General features: G+C 41.9%; 2 protein-coding genes across 3 annotated transcripts in view; one reads left to right on the top strand and one right to left on the bottom strand.

The window, feature by feature from the left end:
• Positions 1-220: 220 nt before the first annotated feature.
• Positions 221-4,497, top strand: LOC147338756 (isocitrate dehydrogenase [NADP], mitochondrial-like). The gene is made up of 11 exons (XM_086273745.1): positions 221-1,083; positions 1,844-1,935; positions 2,069-2,234; positions 2,377-2,537; positions 2,633-2,776; positions 2,906-3,042; positions 3,356-3,507; positions 3,643-3,755; positions 3,858-3,955; positions 4,052-4,144; positions 4,254-4,497. The coding sequence occupies exons 1-11, from the start codon at positions 963-965 to the stop codon at positions 4,336-4,338; spliced, it is 1,362 nt and encodes a 453-aa protein (XP_086129871.1). The 5' UTR covers positions 221-962; the 3' UTR covers positions 4,339-4,497.
• Positions 4,498-5,416: 919 nt separating this feature from the next.
• Positions 5,417-18,048, bottom strand: part of znf710b (zinc finger protein 710b) — a 29,547-nt gene continuing 16,915 nt past the window's right edge. Inside the window, exons 1-5 of one of the 2 annotated variants that reach the window (XM_086273650.1) lie at positions 15,383-16,153; positions 12,418-13,989; positions 9,745-9,936; positions 9,245-9,416; positions 5,417-7,936 (exon numbers count right to left, since the gene is read on the bottom strand). In XM_086273650.1, the coding sequence (XP_086129776.1) occupies positions 7,755-7,936; positions 9,245-9,416; positions 9,745-9,936; positions 12,418-13,989; positions 15,383-15,427 (2,163 nt within the window). In that variant the 5' untranslated portion in view covers positions 15,428-16,153 and the 3' untranslated portion in view covers positions 5,417-7,754. Of the gene's footprint in view, positions 7,937-9,244; positions 9,417-9,744; positions 9,937-12,417; positions 13,990-15,382; positions 16,154-18,048 lie in introns of those variants that run through there. The other variant, XM_086273673.1, reaches the window with a different exon arrangement.

Here is an 18,048-nt window from a genome sequence, read left to right as displayed (position 1 = left end):
TATTTGCAGTGAATCCAAGTAGTTTGATTGTAGTTTGAAGTGGATTCAAACTCAGTAAAAAGTTGCCAGAGGCATTACAGAGACACTTGATCTCCCTGGGGTTTTTTTTTTTTTAAAGTTTGTTAGTGATTACTTTAAAATTTAGGAGCATTTGTGGTATCAACAGTAGTCTAAGGAGCTTGGAAAAGAACAGTGTCTGGACTTCTTTAAGTTGTTTGAAGACGTTTCACCTCTCATCAGAGAAGCTTCTTCAGTTCTAAGGTCACATGCTGGAGAGTCCCAGAGTTAAGCCCTGTGGGAGTATCCCCCCAAGAGGGACAATGGACCCCCTAATGATCCTCTACCTAATCACAGACGCTTTTCTTTCCAAGCTCCTTAGACTACGATGACCTGGATGACTGAGAACCTTCACAGAGACATCAACAGTAGTTTGATAGTGAATAAATCTAAAACACAGAGAAACCACTTCTTAGTATCTAGCAGATGAATTTTTAACCTGGAACAAATTTATATTATTTATCTTTTTATATTTACTATGTTTTGTTTTTTTTCTTCTATTTTTTCTAAGTTCTTTGTCATTATTATTCTTTAAAGAAGTTCTGCATTCAAAGAAATTAGAAGACAGATGTTTACACTGTACATTAGCTGTTTATGCGGATTACGTTGGGGCTTTTAATGTGGAAAACCCCCACATTACATACACATGGAGCGTGTATACTGCATTCTACTACTGTGTTTCAAATGAAATAGGAAGAAGAGTTGAAGTGGACTTGAACCTGTGCCGGCTCCACTGGCCAATCGGGGCGAAGCGGTCTTTCTCCAAGCTGACGTGGGTGGAAGTTATTAGCGCCGACGTCCAGCGTCATCAGTTTAGCGGGTTCTACAGGCCTTACGTCCATTCATTAGGAAGAAGCTATAGTCCCAGTGGACCAGTTGCTGACCCTAAGTAACCACTAGTATACATGGCGGGATACCTTAAAGCTCTGACTACGGTGTCGAGGAGTGCCGCCGCTGCGCTGTCGCAAAACCCCGCAGTGGTCTCACCGGCCGCCGTCTGCCATCACAGACTGCAACAGAGAAACTGTAAGTTTACCGTCGACAACACAATGACTCAGAATGAACTGCTCATAACATTAATGTGGTTACATTAGATGCACAGTGTGGCAGAGTCATAAGTTATAGCGAGTGACTGGAAATGATAGAAACAGGTGAGTCGTTGTTGCTGTTTGGCAAGTATCCATGGGTGAGTCATACATTGTAAGATTACACAAAAAGTGATTCAGAGGTGTTTCATTTTTACAAAATGACAAATAAATAAGGTAATAACATAAAGAAAAGCCAGTGTGGTCATGCTGAATAAAATCTAAAGAGTTTGTATTCTAACGTGAAAAGAATAAAAAGGAGAAATAATGTATGTAAGTAAGTTTGGTGCCAGCCTGCTTTGCTACTTTAGTCCACATGTTGTCAGGTACAAAAAGGGCTTGACAGGTAATAAATGATATCGGAGCACTCTTATAATCCGAAGGTCACTGCCTCAGTGAAACCCAGCTGCCAGGAATGTAAAAATGATATGCAGGTGTCTCAGATGATAAAAGTAAGCCTAGTCGGCTCAGAGATATTCAGAGCTCAATGGCTGGCTTCCCGAAAGTGACACGAATTGGAAGACTTGGAGTCAATTAAGAAGTATAATACAAAGCTGTGAATAAACTCCTAACATCGAAAACAATTTTACCTTTTATTTACACAAGTGTGCAAACTTAACCTTTCGTTTCCCCTGTCATTTTCAGACTCTTACGGCTTTAATACAACAGTAATGTAACTTTTTTTTTTTTTTTTTTTTTAGATGCAACAAAACGTATCAAAGTGGACCAGCCAGTCGTGGAAATGGATGGTGATGAGATGACTCGCATCATATGGGGGTTCATTAAAGAGAAGGTAAATCAAACACTAGGTGACACTTGACGTGTCAAGGAATCAAAATGTTTCCTCGTAACTCTGCATGTATGCATTTTTGTGGTTTCTGTGCCAAATTATCCTCAGGCAATTTACACATTGACATCTTGCACAGCTCATCCTGCCCAATGTGGATGTTGAGCTGAAGTATTTCGACCTGGGTCTGCCCTACAGAGACCAGACGAATGACCAGGTCACCATAGATTCTGCTCTGGCGACTATGAAATACAACGTGGCTGTCAAATGTGCCACCATCACCCCTGATGAGGCCAGAGTTGAGGGTAAGTTAGACTCAGACTTGTTTTAACTTTGTACAGATTCATTAGAATTAGAGGCATTTGAGTGCATTTTAATTCTATTATATTTACACAAATTAATACCTTCTTGTGCTTATTATATGTGTTTATTATATTTTCTCCTCAGAGTTTAAACTAAAGAAGATGTGGAAGAGTCCCAACGGGACCATCAGGAACATCTTAGGCGGCACAGTTTTCCGTGAGCCAATCCTTTGCAAAAACATTCCCCGTCTTGTTCCTGGATGGACACAACCCATAACAATTGGCAGGCATGCTTTTGGAGATCAGGTAAACAAAAAACAACAAGACAAATGTGCATCTTCTCTTTCTGTCCAGACTTAAAGCAGTGCAGACTCACATACCAGTGTCTGACTGTCTTACAGTACAGGGCCACAGACTTTGTCATTAACCAGCCTGGCAAGTTTAAGATTGTTTTTACCCCAGCTGATGGAAGCACAAAGCAGGAGTGGGAGGTGTATGACTTCCCAGCAGGAGGTTGTGGGATGGGGATGTACAACACGGATGAGGTAATAGTAACTTTCTTTATAGGTTTGGTTACATGAGAAAGATAAGATACTTTGGGGTACTCTCCTTGTTTTTAATTTAATGTTCTATGATGCTATTGATCAAGCAAGTGCTATGTTTTCTTTGCTCAGTCCATCAGTGGATTTGCTCACAGCTGCTTCCAGTATGCCATCCAGAAGAAGTGGCCCCTATACATGAGCACCAAGAACACGATCCTCAAGGCCTACGATGGCCGCTTTAAAGACATCTTCCAGGACATCTTTGAGAAGTAAGATGTACATTAAAAAGAGAGCAGAGCAGAGGTATCTGAGAAAGCTACACCTGCTTTGGAGGTTCTTAATTTCATTGAAACCCCCATGTTTCAGCTTGTGCCATTCATCAGATTCATCATGGCCATAAGCTGAAATGTGCAGTACATGTCGCTGGGGTAACCAGCTGGGGTAAGACACACAGCAGTAGAGTATTAGACCTGGTGCTGTTTCTGATGCTAGAGGAAAACATTATTCACTGAGCCATCAAAATGTTTTATTATTGGTTGTTTAACATCTACAAAGCCACTGAATTTCTTTGTTTTCCTTTAGAAACTACAAGCCGCAGTTTGACAAGCTGAAGATCTGGTATGAGCACCGTCTCATTGACGACATGGTGGCCCAGGTCCTGAAGTCCTCTGGAGGATTTGTTTGGGCTTGCAAGAATTATGATGGAGATGTGCAGTCAGACATTCTGGCTCAGGGTAAGTAGACTACGGTTAGATAATGAGTATGTTTGCAGAGCTCCCAATGTTGCATTATTTGGACGTGATGTTCATGTTTTCGTGATTTCATGCTGATGTGATTTCCTTCTAATTCCATGTTTCTGTTTGTACCAGGCTTTGGTTCTCTGGGTCTCATGACATCAGTGCTTGTGTGTCCCGACGGTAAAACCATCGAGGCTGAGGCCGCACATGGCACTGTCACCAGGCACTACCGTGAACACCAGATAGTAAGGGCCACTGAATCAATCTGAAAAGACTCAGAGCTTTGACTATATGTTAGGTTATGGGTTACAGGGAGTTAAATGACCAATGCTAACATTGCTCTACAGGGAAAACCAACCAGTACCAACCCCATCGCAAGCATATTTGCTTGGACCAGAGGGCTGGAGCACAGAGGCAAACTGGATGAGAATCCTGATTTGATAAAGTACATATCTTATTAGTGTCATCTACTCATTTGACATATATTATATATTTATACAGTTTTATATCATTTTAACTGCTATTGCACTACAAATTCCAGGTTCTGCCAAACTTTGGAAAAAGTCTGCGTGGATACGGTGGAAAATGGTATAATGACCAAGGATCTTGCAGGTTGCATCCATGGCTTGGCCAAGTGAGATCACATTTTCATTTATAATTCATATTGTAGAATTTTTTTCTAATATTTAGACATAAATACACACTTTATGTCAACTAATCACTCTCTACCCTCTCCATTGTAGCTGCAAGCTAAATGAACACTATGTCAACACGACAGACTTCCTTGATGCCATAAAGACCAACCTCGATAAAGCTCTCGGCAACTGAATAACATTTAGAAGACAATATGAAGATTTTTGTTAATGTAGCAAAAAAAACCAGGCATTTCTAGATTTGTATAAAATAACATTTTACCCTCTTGTTTGTATGAATCTTTGTATCCAGTTTTGAAGCTGCTCCGCAATACATGCCTTTATTTAAAATTTGTATATTTGTTTTGTTTGCCTTTTCCTATTGCCACATTTGTACAAATTAGTAAATTTTATAATTAATTATTAATGGTAATATTCATTTATTATGGACAGTTTAAAGATGTTTCAGGCTTTCTCATTAAATTAGAGCATACCTTCAGGGAATAGCAAAATTTGGATATCATTATGTTAACGTCACATTGTACTTAATCAGCATGACTATAAAAAGAAATTGTCATTTAATTACACTTCGTGTGTGCGGAGTTGCCTTTTTCATGTTCATTTGTCAGGCCGGTGCTTTTATCCTGGGACAGAAAAAAAACACTTCTCAGCACAGACTGTACAGAATCATTTGAGGAAAAGCCACCACATGCATTTCTATTGCACATTTTAATTTCATGCACTTGCTCATGAGCTCCTGTCCAGCAGTGCATTCATGCGGTGCTGTATGCTCATTTTGTAGCCATCATATGCACCCCGTAGTGCATAATGCCGAGTAGTGTTGTACCAGCAGGGGGCCAAGCCTGATGGGAGTTTTGGCAAAGCTTTTAGCTGTGCTGGCAGCCACGGTGTATGACCAGCAGATGTCGACATGGTCACAGTCATCCAGTCGGTTGCTGTAACGTCTATGCATTATGTTGCTGCTTATTATGAATATTTCTTTAAGGAAAAGAAAACTGGGTTAACTGGTTCACTGTTCCAATCTTAAACTGATCCTTGGCTAAAGTGCACCTGCAGACTGCGTTTAGCGTTTGTTCCTGTTTGTAATACAGAATAATTGAGGTTTGCTGCAGTGGAAAATTCCATGTCCAATTTCATGTCAGGTAGACCGCCAATCACATTACCTGAATTAACCTCCCAGCCATGGTTGTCCTCCTTTGTGTTCACCATTGCTCTTTTCATCCTGTATAAGAATCTATATGTATCCCTAAGGAAGGAAATGATTTATCCCAGGCCTGGTTGTTCATCTAAAACTGCTAAATTTAAAGAAACATGAGCATTCAGACATATTCAAAAATATTTTTGGTATTTAAAGTGTTGTCAGACATTAACAGATCTAAACACTATTCAGAAAATATGGTAGATTCTTGCTCTTTCTACCCCAATTGTTACAAGGCAGAAAGAAAGAAAATGAACACAATTCTTGATTATTGACATTTAGATTAATCTCACTTCTCTTTAAAACTTCCCATTGAAAGTCTTAAAAAAACCAAAAAACCAAAACTTAACTTCATCGTCAGCAATAAAAGAGCTATATCTCTGAGCAAAATTGATCAATCTTGCTCTTATGGAAGTTTAAAGCACCCATGAAGCAGCTGACCAGTCCATAAGCTCTACTGGGAGTTAAAGACCTCAGGTTTAACCCAAAATGTGCTCTCTGGCCCCAAGCCAAAAGCATCCATGCAGCAGACCAAGAAAATTAAAATGCTCCATCAATATTCAAATGTGCTTGTTCTTCAGCAACAAATCACAGTAATATTGACCCAAAATGTATCGCGTACCAACTTTCGTGGCAATCCAACTAAATGTTGGAGATATAATGATAAAACAATGTCAAATTTGAGGTCGTACACAAAAAGTGGGTGTATCTCTAAAAGATCATAAGGATTATCCCCCAGATAGTGATGGATTAAAACACCAGTCTTCATCACTTAAACTAGAGAACCTTTATTAAATAATTCATGGTCAATTTCCATGAGGTCTCAGTTTAATATTTCTCATCTCAAAAAAAGAACTAGTAGACCATTCCTCTGGCTTAGTGTGCATATCAAGGCTGACCTGCATGGCAGGACAGGGGGAGTTATCCATCTTCCCCTAAACAGAATTTCTGAGTGGCAGGACCAGTGTCAGTCCACTTTTAATTCAATCATTTCAAAATCTAAGCAAGCACGACTTCCAAATAATTTATTTTCATCTTTTAAATTCACAGGTTCGGTTTGTGTCATCTCTTGTTTTTCATGCTACTTTCCCCATGATGGGGAAAATATTTCTGAATAAATTGAATTAAAAGTAAAGTGGACCCAGCCCTGGATTTAAGAGTGCTGAAACTACAAACAACAAATAAAAACCCAAACTGCTGATTCTCTGCTCAAACTGCTCATTCTGCAACTCGTATTTGAACTGACAACCATGAAATATCCATTTTAGGTAAACAGCAGTTTAGAAAAAACAAAACAAGATTGAAAAAGCATAACTATGTTTAATAATATTGCCTTTATAAGGGGTCGGAAGATTTTATCTTCCATCCCCAGCTCTTCTTCCTTGAGGCAAATGAATTCACTCTTACTGAAGACCGCCTTCACAGAAAAAATGACAGGTTTTGATGAAAAAGTGCTTTTTGTTCTGTTCACTCGGTAATTCAAAACCTAGAGCAGTATATTCACTACACGGGATAGATTATTAATGCAAAGCTAAACCATGTGAAACAAAAAAAGATGGGTAAACACACTGCATGTTGCAGAATCATTTGTACAGTGAGAGGGCTTTACATGCCGGCAGTTTTGTTTTCTGGTTGTAGCCGACATGAGACAGTAGCAACTTTGGTAGTCGGTGCCCTACTAAGATTTTTTTTTTTTTTAAAGAAAACAAAAAAGGCTACAATGTCATGTGCAAAAAGTACAAATGCACTTAAAGATAGACCTGTCTGAACTTTCAAATGAGGAATAGGCAGGAACGGGCAACTACAATTAGGAGTTGTTAACTAAGAGCATTCAAACCTATGAATATGTTGTGACTATGTATCAAAACTTCGATATACAGTGAGTAAATAGCTGACACTGTGGAAGCTTAGTTGCAAAATGTCTATCTGGCACTTTCAGTCAAAAATATGAGGGTATACATTGGTTGTGAATGACAAAAATGGCAAACAAATTTCTATCACATTAAATGTAACCAATGGCTCTGCAACTGCAACTTTTTTCTTTTTTTTCCTCTTCAAATAACTGATACATACACACAACATACAGATTTCACTGTCCACCAGTGAGAGTCTGAGCCGGTAAGCGTAGTTATCCCAAAAGAAGAGCTTCACACCGTGTCAACTGTTTCAGTGTCTCGGTTATAAGCAACAGAGTTGAAACGTCTCCTTTGAAGCACTCCTCCTCCTCCCTGGCCTCCCATCATAGTCCGCCAAGTCTGGCGCTTCTGGAAGGAGGCCAAAACTAAATGAAAACCCCTTTTCCCAGAGTCTCCCAAAGTCTCAACAACAATTCTGTAATTTCCTTCTGCCTTCAGAAACAAAAAAAGGAAAAAAGTTTTCTGGTCCATCGCCACTCAAGGTGTAGTGTAGCTGCTTGTATCCTTTCCAAAATTGTAATACTCCTCCATGTCCTCCATGTTTGCTGTAGTGAGTTTAGTGAGGTTTTGGGAGCCACCATTGTCCATACTGTCCGGTGCTGTAAAGGTGAAGTTCTGTCCTTCATATTCCCCCTGGCTGTCCATTTCTGGAAGAACTTCTGGAAAATACAAAAAGGCATTGACTGACATTGGCCTGGCAACATGGCATGACGCTCATCCAGCCAACTCCCATCTATTAGAAAAGTGAGGTTTTTAGCACTTCTGAGCTAATCCTGGACAATGTAATGATCTCAACCTTGCAAACGTATTGCATCAGTGAATTAATCTTATGTCTTAGACTCAAAACAAGCAGAAATTAGTCAAATAATACATGTCTACAGCAAAAAGAAGAAAAACAAAATGGGCATAGTGTGAGTTTGAGCACGGGATTGGTATGGTGACACCAGTAATGCAGGAATGTTCCCGGCTGTTATGGTGAACAGAGAGTTGGGCCAAAAGTTAACTATTTAGGCTGAACCGATCGGTCCATGTTCTAACCCTCTCCTATGGTCATGATCTGGCTGATGACCAAATAAAGTTGCAAATACATGCGGCTAAAACGAGCTTCCCTAACCTTAGAGGCAGACTGTGGAGGAAGTATTAAATAAGCCACTGGAGGTTGCTTGGTCTCACCCAACTGGGAAGAGATCCCAGGGTAGACCCAGAACTCAGTGGAGAAATGATATACCTCATTTGGCTCGGGAACGACTCAGGACCCGCCAAGAGGAACTGGAAAGTGTTGCTAGGGAGGACATTTAAAATGCCTGCTTAACCTGCTGCCACCATGAGCTGACTTTGTATAAATGGAAGATTAATAGGTGGTTGGGCAGATGGATAGAAAAAGCTCACTTTCAGCTCCATATTTCTACTTCTTCTTTGCATTCATAGTTTAAAATAATCCTCATTTATCTTATACTGGGCTTTGGTGTCCCCCGCATTTGAAACAAGCCGTTTCAGATCTTCTTGCTTTTAGGCAATTTTCCTCTGACTTGTGGCCTGATGCAAACAGAACGTCTGAACAGGAGGTGCCACAGCTGTGTGCCTGAGATGACCATTTTAGGGATATCTGCTCTCACTGACACAGATTCAAGAGTAGGAAAAAAGACTGTTTGGAACAGCACTGAGAGCTGTGCGAAGCCTGAGCTTTGGCTCATATGGGATTACTTGTACATGCACTGATGTCATTAACTGAACCTTCTGCAAACATCTACTTTTGAAACAGTATAAAACACCTGGCTAATGTGCTTATCTGTAAATTATTATCCAATATTAGCGCAAAAATAACTGTAAAAAAGGTGCAACATTTTTGTTGTTCTATGACATATGAAAGTTTGGCCATTTTTAATATAAGGATCCATCCCTTTCACAGTAAATGCATATGATAGAAAGTAAGGTTGATATTAATGTTAAAAAAAAGTGAGCCTAACCTTGTCCTTCTGGTGAGACATCCATGCCGTGTTTGACCTTCATGTGCCTGCTGAGGTTTCCTTTCAGGTTGAACTTACTGGTGCAGTAAGGACACTTGAAGGGCTTACTGCCAGCATGGAGATGCATGTGACCCAGAAGGTTATACATTCGGTTGAAAGACTTGCCACAAACCTGGAAAAAAGTATACAAAAAAAATAATTTAGGTGCACTGATATAAACAGAGAAAAAACTTATACCAGATGTGATAAAAGCATCCTGCCTGGCGATAGTGGCCTCTCGTGTCTGGGATTTTCTTCTCATTTAATTTTAGAAAACGTACTGATATCAGGTTATAAGACGCTTATGAGATGCTTTCTAGGAGCACTTTCTTCTCCCTCATAATCCTATTACGTTAAAGTAAATCGATAGAAACTAAAAATGCATCATCACAACTAATTTCACGCCAGTTAATTAAACAGCCCTGCACACTCTGCTATCAGTCTGGAGTTAAAATACGCACCTTGCATTTGAATGGCTTCACAGGCAGGTGGACGATCATGTGGGTCTTGAGGGTCTGTTTCTGGATGAAGCTCTTGAAGCAAACGTGACACTGGAAGGGCCTGACGCTGTTGTGGATGAGCATATGCCTCTTCAGGTTGGCAGACAGGGTGAACTCTCGGGAACACACGTCACACTTGTGGCCTTTCATCCCCTGCAGAGTGCAAAGAGAAGACAAAGGTCCATCAGTCAAATACAGCAATAGCTGTTCTGTTTGCTTCCAAGAGTGTGAGACGTTGGCAGATATACTGATTAATTTGAATGTGTGGGGTCTAAAAGCTCACTGCTTTTCCAAGTCATAACACACCCAAACCTGAGCACGCAGACACATATTTTCAGATTCAGTGTGAGTTTCACATTCCAGGCTATCTTTAAATCTGCATTGTGACTAAATTTCCTTACATTTTTTACCAAAGGAAAGAAAAATTACTGAGCAGTCAGCATATTTTTTTTAACACTTTTAATATCAGGTTAATGTGGCTGAGAGAGAACCTATTATGCTCCTATGCTATTCCAGCTTAATAATGTTATTCTTGGACTATAATAAAATAGCTTTGTATGTGTCGTAATACAAAACTATTTAAATTTATCTCATGCTGGACTTTGGTGCTGACAGCCAGCGTCTGAAACAAGCCGCTTCTTCCGATTTGCTGGCCCTTGTAAACAGAAGGGTCACAGAGCAGGTGGGCGGGGCTTTGGTGCTCACAGACAGAGCTGTGTGCTTAAGATGACCTAAGTAAAGACATCGGCTCTCACTGATACAGATCCAAGAGTATCTGTCTGAAACAACAACTAAATTATACAACTTTACCTACAAAAACAACAGCAAGAGTATAACATGCATGTAAAACAGGGTGGCCAAAGAGTCACCATCCTGCATACAATGTCAGGGCAATATTTTAATCCTGCCTGCAAGTTATTGCTCATTCCTCCAACCGTATCAAAATCTATGGCAGCCATTTTAGGTGTACCAAAGGAGATCACTAGAATACAGGAAAAAGGCCCTTTGAATCATCTTTATTCAGCTGCTGTAACGTTCTCAAACACATGCAGTGGGTCACAGGAGCAGACAACTGTCATCTAAGGCCTTGAGGCCTGTCTCAATGAATGTGCTGCTGCCTCCTGCACTCCACTCTGCAGTCAGTGTCAGTAGACAAAAACCTGCGACTGAATGAGCGGATTCAAGGCTATTGCGAGGAACAAATATGTATTACGGGACACTAGTGGGTCGAGAGACAGTGTTTGTATAAGCAGACAAATCTGGCAGACTGTCCGTCTGCCCACTGTCTGCACGGCAAATGGGTTGAGCTGACGTTGTCCACCAGGGGGAGCAGTGAACAGACAACCAGCTCAAACAAGCCACAAAAGAGAATATTCTCTCTCCACTGAGAACATTCACTGCTCTCATCACTTTCAATTTGATGATGAACGTGGCTTTGGGTTTTTGTTGCCCCAGTAGAAAGCACATTTGAGCCCGTCCCTAGCAACACAGCATTTTCATTTGTCACCGTGTGGGATTTCTATCTGTCAGCTATCTTCTATTCCTTCACCCACTAGGCATGACTAAAAGTTGGGGCGGGAAAAAAAAGTCTCATTCAAAAGGAACTGATTTTAGAATAACCAAGAATGATCACAAATACAAGCACAAGGTAATCCGACGCACCTTCATCTCTCTCTTCCCCACCTGTGTGAAAGTGTGGGAAACAGCAAGGGTTGAAAAAGCGTGACAAGGAGATTGAAGGTCTTTCTAAAAATGCAACATTTGCCAGATAATTCTACTATGCTTCTAATTTCCTTTGATTTTTCACCATTTTGATTAAGTGCTGTGTTTCTAACTGCTGATGAAGCCTTTGCAAAGATTTACCAGCATTTACACAGGGAAAATGGCATCAACGAAAACATATTTCACATGAGAATTGATACTATTTGCTTAACAACTCAAGACTTGGTTTTGTTGCCATTAAAAAAAATTATTCAAGGCTAGAAACTCAAATTTCTTCTTGTTTCTATGACCCACCTGGAGTTTATTCTATTCACTGGGCAATTAACCACTTAAAGTGACTCAATATAAAAAAGAAAAATACATTTCCTCATCGTGACTTGTTGGCACTACATTATTAAAGATTTCAAATGAATGGAAAAAAAAGCCACACAGAAAAGTCTAGCATTACCATGTTGATGGAATAGTTTCTTTTTTCCCATCCATCCATCTTTTTTCTTGCACTTATCCAATTTGTGGTTGCAGGTGGGGGCTCGAGCCTCTACCAGCTGTTATTTTTTATAAGCATACTAAATCCAGGGGCTAAATTCCTTATATTAGACTGATACGTTGATTCTATTTTGACCTTAAAATCATGTGTTTTTGTAACAAGATGAATCTGACAAAGACAACAAAGGATGCCAGATAGGTGGATGCTCGTATCTGTTAACTACACCCAAGGCTTAAGGTGAATTATATATGAACTGCAGATGCAAATTATCTTTTTTATGTTAGTTTGTTTTGACTCTCTATTAAAAAAAAGAGAATCAAAGCATTCAATATTTTTGTACAAGCCAAAGGAAAAACAACCTCTCTGCCGAATACTGATCTACAGGTAAAATTTACAGCATGTGTGCAACTTGAGCAGTCAGATACCTTATGGGTGAGCGAGTGCTGACGTAGGTGGTGGAGTTGCACAAACTCCAGGCCACACTGGGAGCAGGTGTAAGGCCTCGGGCTCTGGTGCTTCAGGAGGTGGTTCTGGAGCTGGCTACGGTAGGCGAAAGACTTATTACACTCGGTGCACTGGAAGGTGTGGGGACCCTGGTGGCTGGTCTGGTGGCGTTTGAGGTGAGCATAGGTGGGGAACTCCATGCCACATTGCGAGCACACATGGCAGCGGCCTCGTTCGTGCTTCACCTCGTGCGCTCGCAGTTCGCTGGGATAGGCGAAGCCACGGCGGCAGAAGCGGCAGCTGTAGGGCTTTACGTCGGTGTGTTGCAGCATGTGTCGCTTCAGGTGACTGGTCTGGGTGAAGCCCTTCTTGCAGACTGTGCACTTGTGAGGCCGCGTACCTTGGTGGGTTAGCAGATGGGTTTGGAGGTGACTGGGCTGCTTGAAAAGCTTTCCGCAATGTGGACAGGCATGCGGTTTGATGCCGTTGTGGCCCAGGATGTGTGTGACCAGGTTATATTTAGAGGTGTAGGATTTATCACACATGCGACACTTCCAGCGTTTCAAACCGTCTCCCACGTCTACGCAGTAGGATTCATCAATCTGGATGTTGATATCTAGCCGGTCTACTCTACGGCCACCGTGTCTACGTGGAGGCTGGGGGTGTGGAGGCTGGGGATGCTGCCCTGCCGCACTCCCGTCTGTCCACATCATACTCTGGCTGCTGTCTTCATACTCGCCCCCCATTCCCATCTCTGTAGAATCGTAGCTTCCCACTTCACTGGTCTGGAAGTAGCTGCTGATAGCTTCCTCCTGCTGTGTGGGTTTCATCATTGTGTTCCCCTGGTGTTCTACCTCTTCTTCATCCTCTCTACCACCTCGACCGTGGCCCCCCATCGGGCGCTGGGCCTGCAGTCCTCTGTGGCCCTGCTCCGGTCCTCTGTGGGCCACCTGGGGGGGAGGAGGGTGGACATGTGTGTTGGCTTGCTGCTGGTTTGTAGCTTCCCGCTCACATTCTGCACAGTTCTTGTTGGTGCCTCTCAGGGTGGCCGGATCTACTTGAACCAGACCACCTCTGGGAGCCATATTGTTCAGCATGTGGACACAGGAGGACATTCCAGAGTTCATCCCTTCCCCTTTCACGTGGGAAGAGGACATGTCACCTGCTTGAAGGCCATGACGATCGGGGACCACCATTTTCCCATCTGGATGCTGAGGCGGCCCCTGCTGCCACCGCCGCTGGCTGCAGCTTGGTTGCATCTGACCGTCTTCTCCCAAGTTTTCTCCAAGATAATCTCCGTTGGCGCCGATAAGTTGGTCTGCGTACTCGTAGTCAACTCCGTCTACTGGGGGTGCAGGGGACTCTTTTGGTTCACCAGTGTAGAAGCCGTTTGGTGCAATGGTAGCTCCGAATACTTCATTCTGGGAGATGAGACCTAGCACGGCGGCCTGGGCCAAGGACAGCACAACTACTGGATCTGTCTGTGTGCCTATGTCCACCAGCCTGGCCATTACCTTGGGCTCACATCTACCCAGGCGCCGGCTCGCCTCCTCCTGGAACAGGAAAGAGACAAACTGTTTGTAAAGAGATCAGCATTTTAATGTTTTTTATTGCCAAGTGTTGTAGAGGGGAACAAAAATCAAGCTCAGTGTAAATTTTTATAAAGGCAGGAAGTTATGTTTTCAATGTGAACTACTGTGCACCATCCTCCACTCCATTAAAAATGAGCTACTGAAGAAAAAAAGGTGGTGAGACTCATCTGATCAGATTATTTGAGCTAGTTGCTGACAGAGAGGAGAAAAAGTAAGAACAATTTAGATTTTCAGGAGCTGTTTATTACATCACTAGAAAGGATGCGCAAAAGCAGACATTTCCTCCCACTGAGGCAAATCTATCCCCAAATCACTCTTCCTAGTACAAGTAGTCAACCTGAATGAACAGTGTCCAAAAACAAACCTTCAGATCTGGAGAGACAGGAACTATGAAAGACAGCATCCTAATCCAACGTGCTAACCGTGTGTGTGTGTGTGTGTGTGTGTGTGTGTGTGTGTGTGGGGTGGTGGATTAGATGGCCTACTGATCTCCACACAAACACACATTCAAGTGCAAGAAAGAAAAAAGAAAAGAAAAGAATGAAAACTGAGCAAGATTAAGAAATGAAAAAAGAATAGAAAAGCACAAGATAAGACAAAAACACTGGAGAGCAGAGTGAGAACAGAAGCAGAGACAGAGATGGAGGGAGGGAGGGAGAGAAGCAGGAAAAAGAGTGAGCGAGTGAGAGCTTAGAGCATGCAAGAGTCTAGTGAAAGGGAGGAGGGAGAGGAAAAAAAGAAAAAAAAGGAGAAAATGTAAGGTAAAGGGAGAGTGAAGGAGAGATAAGGAGAAGGAGGGGGTGGGCAGGAGGGAAGGAGGAAGGCTGAGAGAGAGACACACACATAAGAGAGGGAGGGGGAGGAGGAGAGGGCTGAGTGAAAGAGTGAGAGGGTGAGTGTGAGGCAGCAGGCAAAAGAGAGCAAGAGGAAGAAAGAAAAAGAAAGACATGTAGAGACAGAGGGAAAGGGAGGGAGGGAGAGGCAGTGAGCAACCAGGAGACAGAAGGAGAAAGGAAAATGCCAAAATGAAAGCCAGACACTCAATGAAAGATAAAAACAAAAAGTGAAGAAGACAAAAAGATGACACCGAAGAAGAGTTTGGGAGAAAGATTTTTTTTAAAAGCTCAAACAGAGATTGCGATAAGTTAATGCAAGTGGCAGCTCTTCATTTAGAATAAAAAAGACTCCACAGAAAGGAACTTTACAAACAAAAGAAAACCAGATACAATCAAAGCATCTCTGATGGCAGTTTTCTATCTGTATCATTTCAGCTTTGCCGGGATCAAACCCACGTTGCCCACCACCTCAGCAAACTACCACTTAACATGCTACAAGCGAGAGCCAGTGAACTCACCACGCTCCTCCTGCTGTGAGGTTTCAGGTGCTTCAAGGATCTCATTCTTCAGTGCGAGTGTTGAGTGAGAATAGACTATGTTTGCCTCCTATTTATACGTGAGGGATGTGAGGAGGCGGAGCTAACGCTACCCTCCGCCTCCTTCTCTTTAGTCTTCAGCACAGTTTCGGTAGCGAGTCTGGTCGCACCAGCGCAAACACAGAGCAGACACTAAACAAACCAAATATTCTTGCAGCCAAATGAGCACGTGTGGCCAGTAGGTTTAAAAACACACGCATACACAGGCGCAGCACTGATGCACAAGGTTCCTTGACAGTCCAGTAATCAATAGGTTAAGTCACATCAAAGTCAAAAGACGCACACACCAACAACAAAAACAAGATCAGCATCATATCCGTCTGAAATTATGGCTCCACCAAAGCAACTCGCCCTCCTTTCTTCTTTCTTTGTGTGTCATTCTTCATCTTTGTTTCTGCACATCCCTGTCTGTCTCTTTTCCTGTATCTGCAGCTGAGTTCTTCTCTGTGTTTCATCCATGCATCCCTGCGCCTTCCCCTCTGTATCTTTTCACTCTCTCATTGATCAAGTGAGGTTTACGAGTATGGGAAAGTGTTGGAAGATTGTTTCGTGCACAGTCTCGGATGCGAGCGTGTTACATGAGAGAGGAGAAAGAAGAGAGACGGTGAGAGAAAGAAAGAGATGGAAGGTGACTGACAAGGAGATGAGCAAATGGATGGGGGGGCAGGAGGAGAGACTGAAAGGAAAGAATACTCAAGGAAAAGAGAGGGGAGGGGGGAGACAGAAAGAGAGAGAGAAAAAGAAAGGAGACGGGGGGATGGGAGCAGAATGCGGTAAAAGAAAAAGAAGCAATGAAAAGTAAAAGAATAGCACGGAGATATTATTCTGCTTGAAATTATGCATCAAACAGTCCCATGGATCACACGCACATGCATACACACACACACACACACACACACAAAATGAGCTGCTGATTGACGCCTGAGGAAACGTCAAAGTTCAAGTGTGAAGAACTTTCATCTCTTTTCACGTCATCTGACGACCACGGCACCTTCAGTGAAATGGGATGCGTGGAGAGATCAGATAGATGTTGAGCGGCGAGACGGTGGCCTCACGGTCCACAATGGTCATGCATATCCTGCCAATGATGAAAGCGAGACAACGCGAAAGCTGCAAATTATGGAGCGAAATGAGAAAAAGGGCGACAGACATATAAAAACTTACATTCAGCATAGTGTCTTGTATGCACTTTGCAGGAAATACTTTGTACTGGTGTATTAGTCCACAAAGACTGAGGACTCAAAAAACTATTAGTGTTATTATCAACCAATCTGTTATTTTACTGATTCACGTAAATAGTGGGCCTAAGGTACCAACCTCGCTGTTTTTGTCAATAAAACTCTGATCACAGACACAAACGGGTCTGTCAATCACTTAATCATTTTTCCAAGAATTTATTTAAATTTTAAAATATGCAAAAATCTCATGAGTGAGTCAGTGGATGCTGCCAAAAATAAATCAACAGATGACTGTAATTGTAGACACTGGAAGACATTATTAATGAGTGTTTGAGCCAAAGCAGTGTTTGCTCTAAAACATACTGTGGGTACACAACATTCATTTCCATAAAAAGTGACAATCTTTCCTTCAATCAGATCAATCGCACATCACCCCCCTGTCGCAGAACACGTCTACAGAGACTGAGTTCACTCCAAGTACAGCTACTGTGTTTTTTATGAAAACCTAAAGTGTTACCCCTTTTCATGCCTGTAGTTTAGCTTTGATAGAAATTCTGATGCCTGACCAATACTAGATTTTTTGGTTCAGATAATTATTGAACTATCCACAAACGCTATTTACAGCACAGATCCATCCTGCCCTGCATCAACAGTTCAGGCCAGGTGACGTGAAGGTGTGGGGGATATTTTTTGATACACTTTGGGCCCTTTATTACCAACGATTATCATTTAAACAGTATTAAAGAGTACTGTTACCATGCCCATCCCTTTGTGACCACCACACATCTTCTGATGGCTGTTTCCAGCAGGATAACATGACGTGTCACAAAGCTCAAATCATCTCAAAATATCTCAATCTTGTTTCTTGAATATGAGAATAAGTTCACTGTACTTAAACGGTCTCCACAGTTACCAGATCTCAATCCAACAGAGCACCTTTGGTATGTGGTGGAATGGGAGATTGCTGTCACGTATGTGCAGCAGACAAATCTGCAGCAATTAACGCCATGATGTCAGTTTGGACCAAAACCTCTGAGGAATGTTTACAGCACCATGTTGAATTATAGCAGTTCTGACGGTAAAACCTGGTACTATCAAGCTGTACCTAATGAAGTGTCTGGCTAGTGTATATACTGTATAATAGGCCAATATCAGCTGATAATATCAGGGGACCAAAATATCAGTCAGGCTCTAATGAAGACACAAATATGCAAAGTTGAGAAAAAAACCCAAAACATATTAGGTTTGATTAATTTATTAACTGATTAGGCAATCAAGACAATATTAATCAGAAACAAGACTACAACAATGTTCCTGATAAAAATCAGCATATTTTGGTTCTCTGCAAAATGTCACCTTGGACTCTAAAGGAACTGGGAACAAATCTTCCCACAATTTTCTGTAAATTAA

The sequence above is a fragment of the Aulonocara sp. 'chitande type north' Nkhata Bay genome, linkage group LG1 (genome assembly GCF_057382095.1).
Source record: "Aulonocara sp. 'chitande type north' Nkhata Bay isolate Kocher_YH1m ecotype deep benthic linkage group LG1, A_spYH_male_GT1.1, whole genome shotgun sequence".
Lineage (NCBI taxonomy): Eukaryota > Metazoa > Chordata > Actinopteri > Cichliformes > Cichlidae > Aulonocara > Aulonocara sp. 'chitande type north' Nkhata Bay.
This window is presented reverse-complemented; position numbering and strand designations above follow the sequence as displayed.